The sequence below is a fragment of the Lissotriton helveticus genome, chromosome 11 (genome assembly GCF_964261635.1).
Source record: "Lissotriton helveticus chromosome 11, aLisHel1.1, whole genome shotgun sequence".
NCBI lineage: Eukaryota > Metazoa > Chordata > Amphibia > Caudata > Salamandridae > Lissotriton > Lissotriton helveticus.
In genome coordinates this window covers 168,504,140-168,521,626 of record NC_136072.1, presented here as the reverse complement: position 1 = coordinate 168,521,626, position 17,487 = coordinate 168,504,140, and the positions used below count along the sequence as shown (strand labels likewise).

At 40.2% G+C, this 17,487-nt stretch overlaps 1 protein-coding gene across 4 annotated transcripts in view; it reads left to right on the top strand.

Annotated features, from left to right (window-relative positions):
• The window catches only part of ACAP2 (ArfGAP with coiled-coil, ankyrin repeat and PH domains 2), a 402,961-nt gene that overhangs the window by 281,936 nt on the left and 103,538 nt on the right, over positions 1 to 17,487 (top strand). For 2 of the 4 annotated variants that reach the window (XM_078666363.1, XM_078666361.1), the window contains exons 11-13: positions 980 to 1,000; positions 7,808 to 7,859; positions 14,415 to 14,515. In XM_078666363.1, coding sequence (XP_078522489.1) covers positions 980 to 1,000; positions 7,808 to 7,859; positions 14,415 to 14,515 — 174 coding nt within the window. The remainder of the gene's footprint in view (positions 1 to 979; positions 1,001 to 7,807; positions 7,860 to 14,414; positions 14,516 to 17,487) is intronic. The other 2 variants (XM_078666362.1, XM_078666364.1) reach the window with 1 other exon arrangement.

Sequence of the window (17,487 nt, the reverse complement as noted above, 5' to 3'; positions counted from 1 at the left end):
GCTTGTATCACCCAGACTCATACACCTAGTTCTGCCCACCTATCTGGATATCCCAAGGCCCCGAACCAGACCCTCTCATGTTTTGACCTTAGACTCTGGAACAACTTTCCTAAAGACTGAGGACTAATAACAGCCTTCTCCACTTCAGAAGGAACCTGAACTCTAACCTTGTCTGAACTTATCCATAAATCCTTTCTCCTTGTCAGACTTTGCTCCTCTCTAATCCTATGCTGACCGTGGTTCTTCCCGCATAGCCTACTTTCTTCGTTTATTTTACTGTTATCTAGATTTCTGTAAAGTGCTCTGCTGCTCCTGTGGGTAAACCCATGCTATATAAATACTATAAATGTATCAATTTGTGAATTCCTAGTCACAAGTTACATCTCACGGACAAAACATTGAGTGGCAGAACATGTTCCCCTGCAGCAGTCTGGAAAAGTTAAAACCTTCTTAACAAAGGTGACGTTTCCTGATTTAGCCCGACTTCAAGGACAGATAATTTAGCTGTACTATCCCCAAATTATGTGCAGCTCGAAGTTTCACCTCTTGGCTCCTCCTCTTACTCAGAAATGGTAATAGCGTGTCACTCTTATCACGTTTGCACATTTACATACACACACACATTGAGTTAACAATGTTTGCATCAGTATCAATACTGACTGTATATGTGCTTATTGTGTTATTGCCTCTGCATACTCTTATGCCTATCCATATGTTCAGAGCTGATCTTCCATGGATAATCAGTATGTAGAAATGTTATAACTGTTTCACCTCTTCTGACACACCAAAAATAGTCATTTGTATGAAATGTGCATCTTTGAGTGGATCCAGTGTATGCAATTTCTCTGGCTTTGGGCTTTATTTCTTGCTGTGTTTTCATTTCACCCTACTTCTTTGCTTATTTTGCCTGTTTTGCATTTTCCTTCCTTTTCCTCCTTTCCAGAATGTTTTAATCCTACCCCATTTTTTCACATGACAGGAAAAAGCCAGATCGCATCAGGTACCAATCAGTTCTGTCTTGCTTTCCACTGATCTTCTTTGGCATGAGAAATTTCATTATTAACCACACCTAAACATATGATTTTATTTGCAGTGCATGAGAAGTGTCTCAGCCAAGTGTAACCAGGGCATGTAGGTGATGGTGTCCCAAGTGTACTTTGATGACCTCAGTTGTGAAGATAGATTGTTGGTTATTAGTAGGAATAAAAGGGAGGCAGCCTTTAAAATACGCCCCCAGCTTGAGATGCTTCACAGTGAAACATGTAAACTAGTTTTATCCTACTGCTAAATAAGATATCACGTCCAACTTATTATAAGTGTATTATATCTTCATGCACTTGCAATAAGGTGGACGGTCACATTTGTGATGCAGTACCTGTCCACCAAATTATAAATCAGTTGCTTAATCTCATTAACCCGTGGACATATTCTTGTCCAGTTGTCCAAACCTGTGGCATATTGTGTTCCGTTAAGTCTTGGAACCAGAGCACATTATTCCAACAACTTAAATGTTTCAGAAATTTAAGGCTGATATCACCAGTGGACCTGATCTTGGTCCAGTGTCACATGTACATGCCTACCAGCTTTCCTGCTTGGTACATGTCCCTGAATGTATACGGTTGAACATGCTTTCATCTAGCGCTGAGATTTTCTCTCAGTCTTACTTTTACTTCAAAATCTAGTCGCTTTTTTGGAGTTTCATGTCCAACATCTTACTTGTGCTCTTACCTTAGCTTCCTCGCATGCTACAGGTCACTGGCTTACAGGAATCTAGAGTTGGTATTTGCCAGTTCACCTCTGGTGTCTTGCTTAGGTTACACTTTGAGTGCTTGAACCATCAACATCCTTTTCCCCCTCATGGCCATGACTTCATTCTCTTTCACTGTAGATTTTGAAGAGTTGTCTTCATCAGTGGTTGTACAGGTTTGTTTTCTATGATGCTAAGGAGTTCCAGGACTTCACTGTGAGAAGGCAGCACAGTGAGGCCTATTTTCATTTCTTTCATTTCTCAACTCTCAAAACACATTTCATATATCTGGGTGAGTTGCTAAGACACCAATATTAGTGCCAGTATCAGACACAGGTGGCATTGAACAGTAAAGCTACTTCAGACTTTAGCTGGAGCATTGGGGTTTCAAGTAGGTTGTGATAGATATCCCACACTGATAGTTGTCACCACTAAGACGAATTCTACAGTCATCCTAATCCAATTCCCTTTGTTTGACTACATATTAGAGACTTCAGGAACCGAGCTTTGTCCTAAGAGAAAACCAAAGCTCTGTCTCTCTAGATGCATTTGGTTCCTCTGGTGTGCCAGTGTGCTGTGTCTTTTCTGAGGGTGCCTTGATGGAAGCCTATTTATTTGCACCCTATTATGGCATGTGGTTGATTGATGTACTTCTCCAACTCAATGTGGTAGAGATTAGAAATTGCAACATATGTTTTTTCTTTTAGTTTGTTATTTGTGATCACTAGATTATCTATATTCTTGGGTCTGTATGAAGAAACAATCCTCATTGCTCCAGTGCTCCGTAAAGTCCACACCTAGGTGTGGGGGAGAGAGGGGCCAAGGGGAGAGGGAACCAGTAGTGCCCAGCGATGTCTTCTGGGAATTAAGTCGTACGCGATGCCGGAGGATGGGTTGCTGTTTGTTGGGCAGAGGGTTGCTGGGACTACTCCATTGGAGTCGTGAAGTATGAAGGGGACGCTTTGTGTCTAATAATCAAAGAGGTGAAGGGCTCGCAATCTAGGGGGTTGGAAGCAGGAGTATTCCAAGCAAGATAGGTAGTGGAGAAGGGGCGGCTAAAGTGGCTGAAATTTCTTGTCCGTGTGTGCAAGCTTGTACGTCACCTGCTCCAGTGCAATGGTGTGCCAGAGCTGTCAGAACCAGGATGCTGTGTTATTTTCTTTTTCAATTGTTCCAAGAAAGTTCCTCGATAAGGCTAAAGAAACAGTAACTGTTGCAGGTTTCACTTTGCCAGTATTAGTGCATTGTGGAACACCAATATGTTTCTTTATAGATTATATTTGATGAACATTATCATAGCAACTGTTTTCACTGATTTGTGTTGGTTCAGACGCTGTATTCTGAGGTCTTTTCTACAAGTCTTCGTAGGGCTAGTGCTGTCCTGAAAACTCACCCTTTCCTTTTGAATAACGTATTTCTTCTAAAACTCATATTTTAATACAAAGAGAGACAGTCTCAGGCTGGATATTAGAAGACCTCTCATTCTATTGGATGACATCAGTGTCTTACACAATGATTTCAGGGCTTTCATATCATTCAATGTTTTATCCCTTGGTAAACCACCGTCTTTCGTTTTATTGCTTTCTGGATTTCTTGTATTCTCCCTACAGAAAACATTCATTTGTGTAATTAAACTGAGGGCAAAGACACCATGTAAATATTCTGTCAGTCCCGGCTAGTAGCAGACAGTGCTCCTACTGTGCACCACACAAACTCAGCAGTTCAGGCAAAGAGAAGAAGACTGCTGTACAATAGGTAATTATGTAACCATATATTGCTGGTGATCATCATAACCCAGAGGAACCAATGTGAGCCGCAGAGTTTCATGCATGGTAGGCAAATGGATGACTGGATTAATGAAAGCTGTCTTTGGGCGTGGAAGATCGGCAGATAGAAACATTATCCTGCTAGTGGTCTACCTTGCACAATGGATGTTTATTAGGCCTGAAATACAATCTTTATTCAGCCTAGATTCCGAGAAGAAAAAAACAATTGGCATCTCATGTATAGCAATATCATCAACTTATTTTGTAGAAGGGTGACATTGCCAGGTAGACAAATGAGTGCACACACTTAGAGATGTTTCCAAGAATATAGGTGGATGCAGCCTCACTTGCCCTATTCAGCAGTATTTCTGTTGCTTACATTTGGGGTTAAGGAAGGGGGTCAGTCCAAATTCACTTTTAATATTTGTCTATTTTTAGATATGCTGCCATTTTATTAGATTGCATATATGTTTAAACCTTTAAAATATGCTTCAGTCATGTGAATCTAGTCACTTGTTATACAAAGCACATTAGATTTCAAAGTAAATTGTTTTACATACTATTATAGTGGGATAAAATCGTAGAGAGATGGAATTAAAATTCCTGCCAATCTAGATTGAAGTATTTAAAAACTGCAAACACATACTCCCTAATAAATGTTTGCTGTGATTGAATATTTTCAGGCACTTGGAAGACATACATTTCATTTGTGTTTATTTTTATTTGCATATCTGAGATAGTTTCAGGCAAAAGTGACAATTTGCGTACACACAACGCATGAAACGTTTTGTTATGTTTAACAAGGAATTGTGTTTTTTGATGTATGGCCTTTATGTGCACTCTCTGTTAAGTTTGAACCTTTGGTTTAACTCTAGTTCAGTTTAAAACATTATTTTATTCAGCTTAACATGAGCCATAAAACAAGTAAAATGTATATAGTACCAAAAGCAAGGCGTTGAGGACAAAAAAAGTGTGCACTATAGTCACTGTTCAGTACTTTTCTCCAAAGTTTCGAAAGAAGACGCTCAACTCTCCGTAGCATACCGCTCCTGGCCACAATCCTCAAAATGAAGACTATAAGACGTTCCTTTCCAAGTTAAATGTATGTACATTTAGATGACAATTGAACATTTTCAAAATATGTTCAACAACATTTCATCCTGACTTTTTGTTTTAGTATTAAGTATATATGTATAATTATCACATAATTTCTTGTGTTGAACTATATACCTAAAGAAATATGGAAAATACAAGTTTATTTCTCAATTTCCAAGTCCCATCGTCTTCATCTTCTATTACGTTGAGAAACCCATGCCAACTATGACAGTTTAAAAAATACAAAATTCTATCTCTTCAATCTTAGCAACATGAAAAATCACATACATTTGCTGACAGTTTCTGGTTGCTCTATTCTTCATGTACTGAATAAAGGCTCTAGATCCATAAAATATTCATAGGATTATGTAGTTAATGGTTATTTTGCTCCTCCAAGTAGAACCGGCTTCTGTTTCTTATGTTATTTTTTTTTAATTCTACTCTAGATAGATATCCTGCTGTATGAAATACAAAGAGAAAGCTTATCCAGTCAGAGGTGTTATTGGCTAATAAGTGTTATTGTTGACAAAATCATGTGACTACTGACTAAATAAAGTATTCATTGCTCATCTGTGCCCTGATATGCTATGGCAGTTACAGAAGATCACAGTTGATTCTAAGCATACTGGCTGCACCAGGAAAACAAATCTGAGTCTTAATAGCATATTCGAAACAGCCTTCAGTCAAGCCTTGCGGTAGAAGACAATCTCAAACTTTTTTCCAGCATCGTTTTTCATTAATACGGTCATTTGTTGCCTCTAAGATAGTACATTTGTGTTAGATGAGTATTTTATTCCTTCAAGGTGGGCTTGGCTAAATTAGCCAGGCTAAGATAACTGATTATGGTATTTGTACAGGGGAATAGGAGGTCCAATTACTTCACCCTACCTTCATTTCATTCATAGGAAACCTGGTTCATGTCAGCTTTCCTATCTCCCTGACCTATGTCTGCCCTTAGTGTTTAAAATACCAAATACCAGGTCTCTGTGTGGCCTTCTTCCATATTCCTGAGAACCTGCTTACCTCCTTCCCCCACCCAAAATATTAAGTAACAATACCCTGTCAATTTCCCATTCTGTCTGACCCTTCTCTTCTAGTCTGAATGAGCAGAAAGGAAGTGCAGTGACATTCAGAGCAGCTGCCAACATGGAGAGAAATTCACCATGTCGCGGCTCTGCAGTGAGCTGTGACTGCTAATCAAAATAATGGTCATCAATGACAGACCGTCCCCCACATTCTCTTTCTTTCCTCAGGTCTCTAGTGAACCAAACGAGATTGTGGGTTGCAGAGGGAAAAGTGGGTTATCAGCAGCCATTCTACTGCCTGCTCTTTGTCTCTATGTATCCAATGAAAATGGCAAATCAGTATAAGCAGCGCCTCAGACCCCCATTTTTCAGTGTTGAGCAGTGAGCACTGTAATTTTGTGTCACTGTTCTTACACCAAAGTAGTGATATCTGTCTGGATTTCAAATATTTGTATATGGTCTAGGTTCTGAAGAAGGCCCTAGGCCAAAAATACGTTGGAATTTTTCCAACGAACACGGTGTGTTCCCCATCTTCATTCCAAAGTAGAAGCGAGTACTCCTCTTAGTCTTTGACAACATGATATAGACACAAATTGTAGTGGAGGCTGTCAGTTTTGAAATCTACTCCTGAAGTTACTGAGGGTGTGGTGATTGCAGTAGCTGAGCAAGGCTGCTTTGGGCCCTAGTGCAAACAAGAACATTTGTCCCCGCACTTTCATTTGGGTGGTAAAGGACGGTCATAATCAGGGTAATTTGACAACTGTGACTGAAGTTTCTTTTGCACTGGACACCACACCACTTGGACTCTGCTGAATCTTCACCTGCATTGCCCAGTGATAGCTATGCCCATGCTGATTGGTAACCATAATTTTGGGAAAGATCAGTGAGTTTCTAGAAAGGGTCATGGACGAATGGGAAAGTTGCCTGGTAGTGGAAAGGAATGCAGGATAGATGGGTTAAAGTTGTTTTTTCCTTAAAATGAGGCATTGTAAAGGATAGAAAAACTAATGTAATGTGCACAGCCTATTACTGTACAATTGCATCCCTCTGTAGAGTTTTTAAAGTAAATTATTCAAAGATGTATTACACTGTAAAATCTATAGCTTCCATGCCCCCATTCCTCATTTTCTTTTAGTTATGTTGTGTAGGCAGAGTTTTTGCAAATAGTTATCAAAGTGGCTTTTGATGTAATTGCTTCTAGCCAAATCATCCTGAATGGTAAATCACATTTAGTTTACTCTAGATCTTATTTCCCTTCATCATCCACTAGCATAGACTGCTGAGAACAACTCTTTCAGCAGCAGAAGTCAGCAATGTGGTATTTGTGTACCTAAATAGCACGACATAGAGCAAGTCATTTGCTCCTTGCAAAAGCCATAACTATAGATTTGCATATTTAATTGTTTCTTTCAATGCATTTGTATATATAACCAGATGTACTGTTAACAATACAGTTCCTGAGAATGAGGTTATACTTGTTATACCAGGGTATTTGTAACTCCGGTGGTAACATGAATGAGGGCAATTCAGCCAATTACAATTACGATTCGAAGGGTCCACTAAGAAATGTGAAATTACTAGGGAAATTGGTAATCGGGTCCGGTTTTCCTGTAAATTCCTCCTTTTGGCCAGTCTTTCACCTGGAGTTTTTGAATACTTTTAGTGCTGAAAACTCCATGTGAAAATAAAAAGAAATTGCAAATCAGAATAAAGAGGTCACAAGTAAAGAGTCATGTAAGTGTTTAAATCTTTACTCCTTAGCAAAAAATAGGCAAGCAAATAAGTCAGCTTCAGGTAGTCTAGAGAGATTGTCTGATGCCCTTGGCTATTGTTTCATTAGTTTGTGAAACTGCTGTGTAGCTATTACATAGACTCCAGTCCAATGTACGTTTGTTTCATTGTTTACTGAGAGTTTCCTCTGCTGTCCCTTAACTTTTCTCCTTTACTGCTTTTGTAATCTGCTTTAAACAAAACTTTGGGAGCTGCTTGCACTAATGAGTAATGTTTTACTGATTGAGTAAACATAGGTGAAACCATTTCATTTCACTCCCGTGTTCTAACATTCAATGTTTTATGTGACATAACATTGCTAAATACTTCTGTTATGTTATCAACATGTGTGTGGTAATCCCAGGCAGCTTTTTTATAATGTATTTATACCTTACTTCATACAGGCGCTGGTTCTCAATACAAAACAACCAACTGGTATATCAGAAAAAAATGAAGGTAAAGATTTAAGATGGCTAAAGAGGACTTTGTTCCACAAAATGGTGCTTCATTTATTTTTGTTATCCTTATTGTGATTTTGCCCTCTCTTTTTTATTTTCATCATGTATCGTCTTCCTTAGGACCTCCTCGCTCTCCTTTGATTTTTCCATCTTTGATGGCCAAAGGAACATTTTGTGTAATGGCAGGATGAATTGCCACTCTGTCTGTCTAGGAATCTGTGATACCTTTGGCATGTGATTGACTTCCCTGTTCCCAAGCATCACATTTTTGTTACATCATGGTCAGCAAACTAATAAAGAACTTTGATTGTATGCCATCAACAATAAACATACTTACTACAAAAGTGGGTTTACAAGTAAAACATTAGTGTGTGAATCTCACATTGTCAAAAACTCTCAGAACCTTTAATTGTTAGTGGCTTCACCCGTCTATGTTTGTATAATGTGTATTTGTCTGTGTGCTACTCCTTCCCATCATGATCACTTACTACTTTCATGAAGACGCTAAGCTTGCTTAGTGAGTGCAACCCCTACTTGAACACCATTGAACAAAGGTGCTGAATAACAAATTTAGATAAGTGGACGGACACAAGTATGAATCGACTGATTCACCCACGTCAAATAATAAAACAGTTAAAGAGATTCAAAGATTCCCCCAACAACAATTGCCTGAAATACTGAGGATAAATACATTTTCAAATTAAAAAAATCTGACTTATTCTGACATCAATTATTTGCAGTGCGAATTCCAATATATAAACATTTTCTTTTTGCATCTTTGAATTTACAATTCATATCTTTTGTAATTTGCCTGCTGTTTTTTTATTATAATAAGATTTCTAGTTTTGTTATTTCTTTCAATTTTCTAGTCTTTTAAATAATTTATGTGGGTGCCATTTAAAAAAATTGTTCCGCTTATTCATTATTTTCCATAGGGACTGCTAATGACAACATTAATGCTCAAGTTGTTGAATTTCAATAGTACACGGTCTAATTTCATGACCATACATGCACCCAGTTAAATTTGGCTATAGAGTGAATGTGGAGTGGAAAGTACACTTTACCTTACACCTCCACTCTCTAACATTTGCAATACTCTATGAATTGACTTTATCCTAGAACAAAACATTAGCAGTGCATATAGACATACTGATCGAATGACATTCAGTTACAATGATTCAATTATTAATTCTAAGGAAAATCTCAGAATGTTGTAACTGACGTCTCTCAAAGGCTTGCATCCTTCAAAAATGTTCAGTTATCATAGGCATGTCCTTCCCGTGTGATGCTTAGTAGTATTATCCTGATTGTAAAGTAATTAATGTCTCACAAAAGTGCAGGAAGACATTCCAGAAATTAATGTAAATACATACACCAGAATAGCCAAGATGTGTGTTTGGTATGATGCATCTCTTTTAGATCAGCAGCATTTATGTTATGTCATTTTAACATTATGTTTACATTGCTGTCTACAAGCCCTTCCTTTACATTGTCATTCTTGTTAAACTTGACATTTGAACAAGTAACTTACAACATTTTTACAATTCCCCTATGTTTACTTTGTTTTTTTTCTTTTAACCGTGTGTTAATTGAAAAGCTTAACACAAATGCTACACATTTCAAATAATCAGGCATTCCATAATAGTGGTGTCCAGTCTCATAAATTGCAACTCTGATTATAAACATGGGGAAAGTGGCAGTAAAGAATTAACACTAGAGAAGCAGCGAAAATGTTATCTTAAAAGCAGTTTTAGGGCCATTGCTGGGTTGACTCAAAAAGACATATTAAGATAAACCAACCCACGTTCAGAAAGGGGGGATATGTGAGACACCAGTGTCCGTCCCACCTAATGGGTAAGTGCTACTTGCATTCAACCTGCGTGCAAAACTGGATCCAGTACTTCTGAAGGGGATTAAATAATCTGTGAGATATTGGAGAAAGGGGGCGTAGAGCAGAAGAAATAATATGACGTACATCTAAAAGTGAGCTTGGATCCTAGAAAGGTATCTAGATGTCGTTTGGGCAATAAATCCTATGCAATGGGATGGAAAGGAGAAGTGAGTTTTTTGTCAATAGTAATCTCATTTTATAGTGCTCTGAACTGCTGACGAGGCATTGAAGAGCTTTACACTGGGCTGCATGCTGCTCTGGGGAAACAAGGTTAGTGGTTCGTTGTTTATTGGTTATAGGAATTAATCTTGTGCTCTCTGGGAAACCATTCCATGTGTTTACTTAAGTTTCTTTGTGGTAAGTTAAATTACAATGATGTATGTGTAATCCGTAGTAGGATGTTTGTAAATTCATGTCGATGGCTAGTGGAATTAATAAATGAGCTAGGAGATGTGCAGGGGTATTACACAGGAGTTTATGATCTTTGAATCCAGGTGTGGGCAATTTGCAGAAATGTATTAATAGAGATTATATGTAGAGGTGACATCCAGAAGTAGTAAGTCGAGGTCAGTTTTCGTGCAGGGGTCAAACAGCATGCAATCTGAGGATGCAACACTGTAGAAAGAAGCAACAATTTCCATGTGTTACAGTGGTCTATTAGATACTTCTCACGGGCACTAGATTCAGATGAACAATATGCCCACTCCTCAGCTGCCACTAGACTTCCGCTTTAGCAAGAACAGCTGATCAGTTCAGGGGTGTGAAGTGTAAAGTGATGACTGGATACATATATTAGGGAATATGAAAATATTTAGGCAATGCTTGAGGAAGCAGTATCCTTGTGATCATAGCAACGTGAGAAAATATGAAGGGTAAACAATGCAAACTTTGAAATGGAGATTTTGCAAATGCTGGAGCAGATGTCTTCTGATGTTCAAACTTAACGTTTGGCTCACATTATTAAAGGGGAATTCATTTGAGTGCCACTTATTTAGCCTGGCTCATCTTGAGGGGAAGGAGAAACTTCCTAGACTATAGAAATGTGTTGCCTGAAGTCCAGTGGGTGGGAAGTGAATTAGTATGTGAATAAGTAAGCTTTCTGGACCCTCTGACTGACTTCCAGCCTCTACAGGTGTCTTCATCGTTATTGAATTTGAAAAAGCCACCATTGTCAACGATAACTTCAGTGTCACCATCGTTGACATTGCGTTGACCAGCCTACTGTCGACAACACCAAGAATGACCTTGTTCCTGATGTCGACCCAGTCAATGCCAATATCGACCCCTATTGATGACCATAGCGTTGACAACAGTTTCTTTCCACATCAGCCAATTTTTAGGTATTGAAGTGCCAGCACACTTTCCAATGCAAATTCCAGACTCTGAATTGTAGAGGGAATGCAGTGAACGAGGTACTTTACAGACTGCCTATAGCCCTATGCAGTTGGATGTTCGCAATGTCAGCGGGTCCGATAAATCTCGCCTCGGTGCCACTCTAACCATGGGGTCCCACGCTGCAACTCTGGGCAATAGCTTGCTTAATCTCCACTCTGGCCCCACCACTGCCGGGGATGCCTGGCTTCACCTTGGGGATGCCCAGTAAAGGGACCATCTCACGGGGAAAGCCAGGACGGGTTCCCCAGTGGTACAGCGCTGGGACGCTCCAGGGTAACCACGCGCTCTATAAATCCAACATTCATTCATTCATTCATTCTATGTACCATAATTTGAAGGAGATGCAATGGATGAACAGTAACCTTATTGAGACTATGATGACTAGTCAAATACTGTTGAGGACATTTCCACATTACAGGCTTGTCATGGATATGACCAACCTGATATGTTCCAGGTGCTGTTTGCATTTTGATTGCAATGCAACGGATGATTGACACCATTCAAAGAATCATAAATCAATTTTTGAAAGGAATTGTCAGAGCTTTCCCTCCAGTATGGAACCACTAGTTCCATTGGAACTTAATATTGTGCTCAGCAAGCTCATGTTGCCTCCATTAGAACCCATCCATAAAGCACATATAAAACTCTTTTCCTGGAAGATAGCAATGCGTTTAGCAGTTACATCAGCACGAAGAACACAGAGAATTCACACATTCCCTGTAAAATAACCCTATTTCCGTTTTAATGAGGACAAATTCATCCTATGAACTTATTGAAGTTTGTACTCAAAGTTCCCTCTGATTTTCACCTGAACTTTCCCATCATTCTGTGCTCCCTCTTCCTAAATCCCACAACATCAGATGAAGTCATTGGACTCACTTTATGCATGTAGATTCATTGTTTCACATAGACAAAACAAAAGACATTTCTTCTGCTGACCAAATATTTGTTTCCTTCAATTCCTCAAAACTAGCCAACCATGCATTGATTATAAGCCTGCATCACCTTCTGCTACACCAAAGCTGAAATCTGGGCTATAGTGACCTCTAGAGGAGTTGGAAAGCTAGCACTTCCATGTCATTGGCTGAAGTCCAGTTGCTTCAAATGAGTTTGATTTGCTACTAAGCAAATACTATTGCTGAGACTTAAGACCATTTTAACCCTGTTTACCACTATTTTAATATTACTGGGTATTCCCAGCCTGACAACAGGGAACAATTCAAGCATGTGAATATATGAAAGATACCAACCCTGGAGAACTAGAGTTACATGTAAGTAACTCGTTTCTTATAATGCTCACTGCCTGTTTTCAGGTTTCATTGCAATCCTATTGGTGAAGTTCCACCCATTATCTTAATGGTTTCTATCTTAAACTTTAACATGATTTCTTCTGCATAGTGTTCTAACAACAGTTGCAAATTGCATGTTAGTCATTTCATAGGTTATGCTATTAAAATAGTGGCATATACCTGTTTACCCAGTGAAATCCAACTACTCAGGTTTGGAAGTTCTAATTAATTCATCTAGCATGTTCTTTGAGTCTCTCCACCTTAAGTGCCTCTCCTCGGTCTGGTCAATTCACAGCTCCTTAGATTGAAACACAGATGTTCCTTGCGTTCAAAAGTTGGCCATACCAGTTGAACAAGGCTTACCTAGTAGCAACCATTTTCCATGGTTCCTACACTATAACGAAATCCGCCCTGTAGTCTGATAGTGACATATGTACCTCTAAGAAAACAGTAAAAGAGTACCTTTTCCTAATGAATCTACATCTGAGTGGGAACCGACTGGAGACCCAACTCTGGCATAGTATCTGGAAATATTATAGTTGGCAACTCAGGATAAAAGCAATCCAAAAAATAAAGTATTCATTTGAGAAAACATATGTTCCTATTATTGATGGTTGAACCTTTGGCTGACTGAGATTAGCTAATCTCGAACGGCGCAGAAAAAACTAAATTTAACAGAAGCAGGACTGACTGTTGGGGATTGGGACAGTGATTGGGACAGTGTGTACAGAAGTCCAAGGCAGTCTTAGAAAATTTGGCTTCTGATCCGATGCATGATTTATCCAAGAAAGTATCATGTGGTCTACAACTCTTATCTTTCAAGTGGGAGGGTTGTAGAGTTTCCTAAAGCTATTATGATAAACGTGTGTCTCTACTATTAAGGGATATGACTCATGGTACATGGAAGGCTCATCCAGCATGGCAGCTAGAATTTGCCTGTCCATTCTTGGTAAACTATCGTATTACAACTGTTTGGAAATAAAGATGTATTGACATTAAATTGAGATTAAAATTTGAGCCAAGGCTTCTAAGATCATGCTGTATAATGTGTGCACAACCCTTGAAGCATTGACCAATATTACCACTACATTCACATAGCTTTTGAAGTCTGTCTTCACAAGGTTAGACCAGTTGTTTGAAAATTGTGTCTTACATGTACATGATGGACTTTTATTAATGACAGGGCAGCCATCTTGTTCTATAAACTAAGAATGACTATGGACCTATCAGTCATTACTGAGTATTCTGTATTTCAATGTCAACTAATCTTTTATAACTATATGATGACCATTGTCAAGCAGCTTAACAGTGTGACCAGTGCAGCCTCTCCGAGCAGAAAATAAGACAATATTTAGAGTGTTGTTTGCCCACTGAAGTTAGCGCACACTAAACATGTGCATACATTTTTCACAAAGTCTACAATAAACATTGAATTAGAGAATTAAAGGAGAGCATCTCTAACAGGCACAATACTGGAGCCTATGACAATCTCTGTATTTTGTCCATCAAACTTCACAGCAGCATGGGCTAGATTCTGCAACTAAGTAAACTTGGCTGTATACATAATTTCAACTTTTAATGACCGAGAGAAGCTGATTCATCATACATAGCAGTGCCTTCTGTCCTCTGTCTAGACCTAGTAGTTTCATTGAAGTTAAGATTGTAGTGTGTTAGGAAATTAATGAACTCATTAATTGGATATAATAATTCTTATCCAGATGAAAGTGCCCTGGTGATTCTACAGGAATACTCCCGCCAAGCAAAATGAGATTTTCCACTTAAGGAAACCATAACATTTTAAAAACAAACTTATTATGGCGTGTTTTATCTTGTTTCTAACATATAGATTTACTTGTTTTTTTCATGATATTAACATTTTGCGCCCCTTCCTTGGATTTAAATGAAGAGTGATATGAGGTTTGTTGCATTTTGAGTTGTTAGGGATTTGTTGATCTTCATGTTCTTTCTTTTTCTGTAGGATAACCCCACAGTGGTTGTCGAAGATTTACGGCTCTGCACAGTCAAACACTGTGAAGACATAGAAAGGCGTTTCTGCTTTGAAGTAGTCTCACCAACAAAGTAAGTGACTTGTTTTAATTGATTTGATTTTCTGTTATTTGCGACTAGAAGTTAAACATTTATGCCCATACCCCAAGAGGTCTGTCAGCACCGGTTTGTGAGGAATCATGAGTTTCTTCCATATGTGTATTACAAGGCATGCTGTAATCCTGCCTGCTGTTTTATCATGTTGGGGTTCAGCATCAAATCCTTCTGGTTAAACCTGGAAGAATTTGGCCCAATTAAAAGCTCTAGCATGACATGCAGAAATAAGTGTGGCAAAACAGAATTCTGGATGTTTCCGTTTGGATAGAGGGTCCTTAAGGGGATTACTTGTAAAACTGGGTTAATTTCACACCCCACACTTAATGATACCCCGGTAATGGTAATAGCGGGTGCACTATTTCATCAGGTCTCGATATGGAGGACTCCAAGGTTTGCAATAGCAATGGGATGGCAAGCAACCTTATTTATTTGTTATGTGGGCTGCATTGTGACATTGGATGTCATCAAAACTTTTGTGGCGGAGGGCTCAATAGATAGGTTCAGTTGCTTGGGTTCAAACAGAAAGTGATTAAGTTATAGTGAATTTAAAGAGTTAGGGTTTCACTTATTTGGATTCCTTAATAATCTTGGATCAAATTCCACAGCGCGAGCCCTGTTGTGTAAGTCAGTTCCATAGGAAATGTGGTTTGCTTGCTGTGCTTCAGTTTGGGGGTGAGTTCGTCACAATTTAACACATAGGTGGTCTGTCTTGTTCGTGCCTGCTTGAATATGGCTGAGCCATTGTTCCATGCCACTTAGTGGATAAAGCAGGTGCTATGACCTGGATCTGTGCTGCATTCACTAGCCAGAGGAGGCTTCTTTAGTATTGGCAGTTTGTGGTCCAGACTTTAATAATGAGTTTTGCCACTTTGGTTTGGAACGTCAGTAGTCTCTTCACTAAACGTTGACATTCTTTTTCAACATTCAAGTATATCCCCTATAGTATCAAACAGTGAATGAGGCATGTCACATGTACATGTTGTATCTTAATGAAGCAGGATTTAATTTTAGTACACTCTGATAATGTGTGATATGGTATGAAAGTGAACCTACTCAAATCGCAAACTCCTTTTCCCTGCACACAAGTAAGATGTTTTCTAGCTTAAAATACCTTTAAAAAGGACTGACAGTAATAAACAGACTCACTTTGTGTTTCAGTCAATCCAACCATATGTTGTATTGCACTGGCCTAAACAGAATTCTGCTGTGAAAACCTCTGCAATTTAGCAGGTTTTTCATTTCCATTCTCTATCCTGTACAAAGGAACTCAGTAATTAAAAAATATTTATCAAGGATATTTGCATCCAGTGTACTAGTTTTAATAAGAGCAGCACTTGACCTTGCTTCAAGCAACAGTCGGCCAAGGAGTTTTTAAAGATAAAGGTTCCTGGGAGAGTCATTGATGTAGCTATATTTTTTTAATGGTCTTGGTGATATGTTTGGAGATAATGCTGACTGCAAGATGGCCGCCTGGTAAGAGCTCCAGTCCGGAGCTCCTAGTGCCTGGGATCCCTTTATGGATTTATCCCGGACAGCACCCATCTGCGCAGGGCTAAAACAAGTAACTGGATTTAATGCAAGTAACAGGTTTTACTGCAAGTAACTGGATTGAAAAATACTCACCAGAAACCGCAGCGGAGCCCTGGATGGTGTAGCGAGCTGTGGAGAGGGCTGCTGCTCGACGCTGGACATCGGAGTAGTTGGAGTCCGGGTTCCCGTGGAGGTGTCGCTTGGCTCCCGCGACCGCACCGGACCGGTGAGGACTCCACCGCTGAGATCGCCGTGACCAGGTCCATCTCCGCCGGAGCTGAGGAGGCTGTGGCGGCATCGCTGGGGTCCCGCACCGCTTGCCGAACGCTGAGCTGCTCACGAGAGGGACGCCCGTGGCTGAAACGGACCCGAGGGCACACCGGGGTCCTGGCAGACCCGAGAAGAGTGTCTCCGCCACGCTTCCACCCCTGCAGGCATTGAGGGGCTAGACTTCGCGGAGCTTGCCAAAATCCAGCTCGGCTGGTCTGTCCCCGGCGCCTCTCTGCGTCGACACCTGGTCGGGGAGCTGCAGGACGGGCGGACTGGCGGAGAGCGGGCGAGAGGCTGGGCTCACCTGACGGATCCCCGCGGGTTGTGAGCGGCCATCGTCCTAGGAATGGGGGTGAGAACGTAGGGATCTGACACGGCTCTCCCTCACACAGCGTCTAAGGGCGAGCCAGGCATGGAGGAAGAATATGCCCTTAAGGTCTGCCCTGAACTGCCGGAACCTGTGCACGCTCACGCTTTTCTTTGGGAAGGGCTGCGTGGATGCAATACTCTGGAGCAGTGACGGCCGGTGAGCCTGTCGATCTGGGCTCCACTGCTGGTGTTACGCAAACGCTGGCAATTAAGGTCGTATTTGCCCCGGCGGCTGGACGTGCAGAGAACACGCCTAAGTGAAGGTTGACTAAGGTATTGTTTGTGCCCCAATACTTTTGTTGGATAAGTTACGTGTGCCGCCCCTCTTATTGATACATCTTGTATAAAATAAAACTTATTGTCTTCAAAATGGCCGGGGCCATAAACTAAACTGAACTGAACACTCTACCCCCGCCTGAACACACGAGGCCCCTCAGCAACCCTTCTTCAGATAACAAACTAGAGATAAGACCCCCTTGGTATGCAGGACCCTGAGACAGCCGGAACGGAATGTGAAACTGCTCTGCCCGGCTACCTAAACAGCAACAACTAAAAGAGGACTAATGACTACATCCTCCCTACTTGGTGGCCATCTTTAAACACTATTCTTGCTCTCTCTGACGGCCATCATGGACTAGTCCTGCCGACTATTACTCACTATCGGTACCAAGGTCCTCACTTAGCCCTATATTTAAACCTATGTGCTCCTAAGTGTCTGTATTTTACTGCGGCTTTTATTTTGTGTTTTTAAGTGTCTGTCTTTTACTGCGGCACTTATT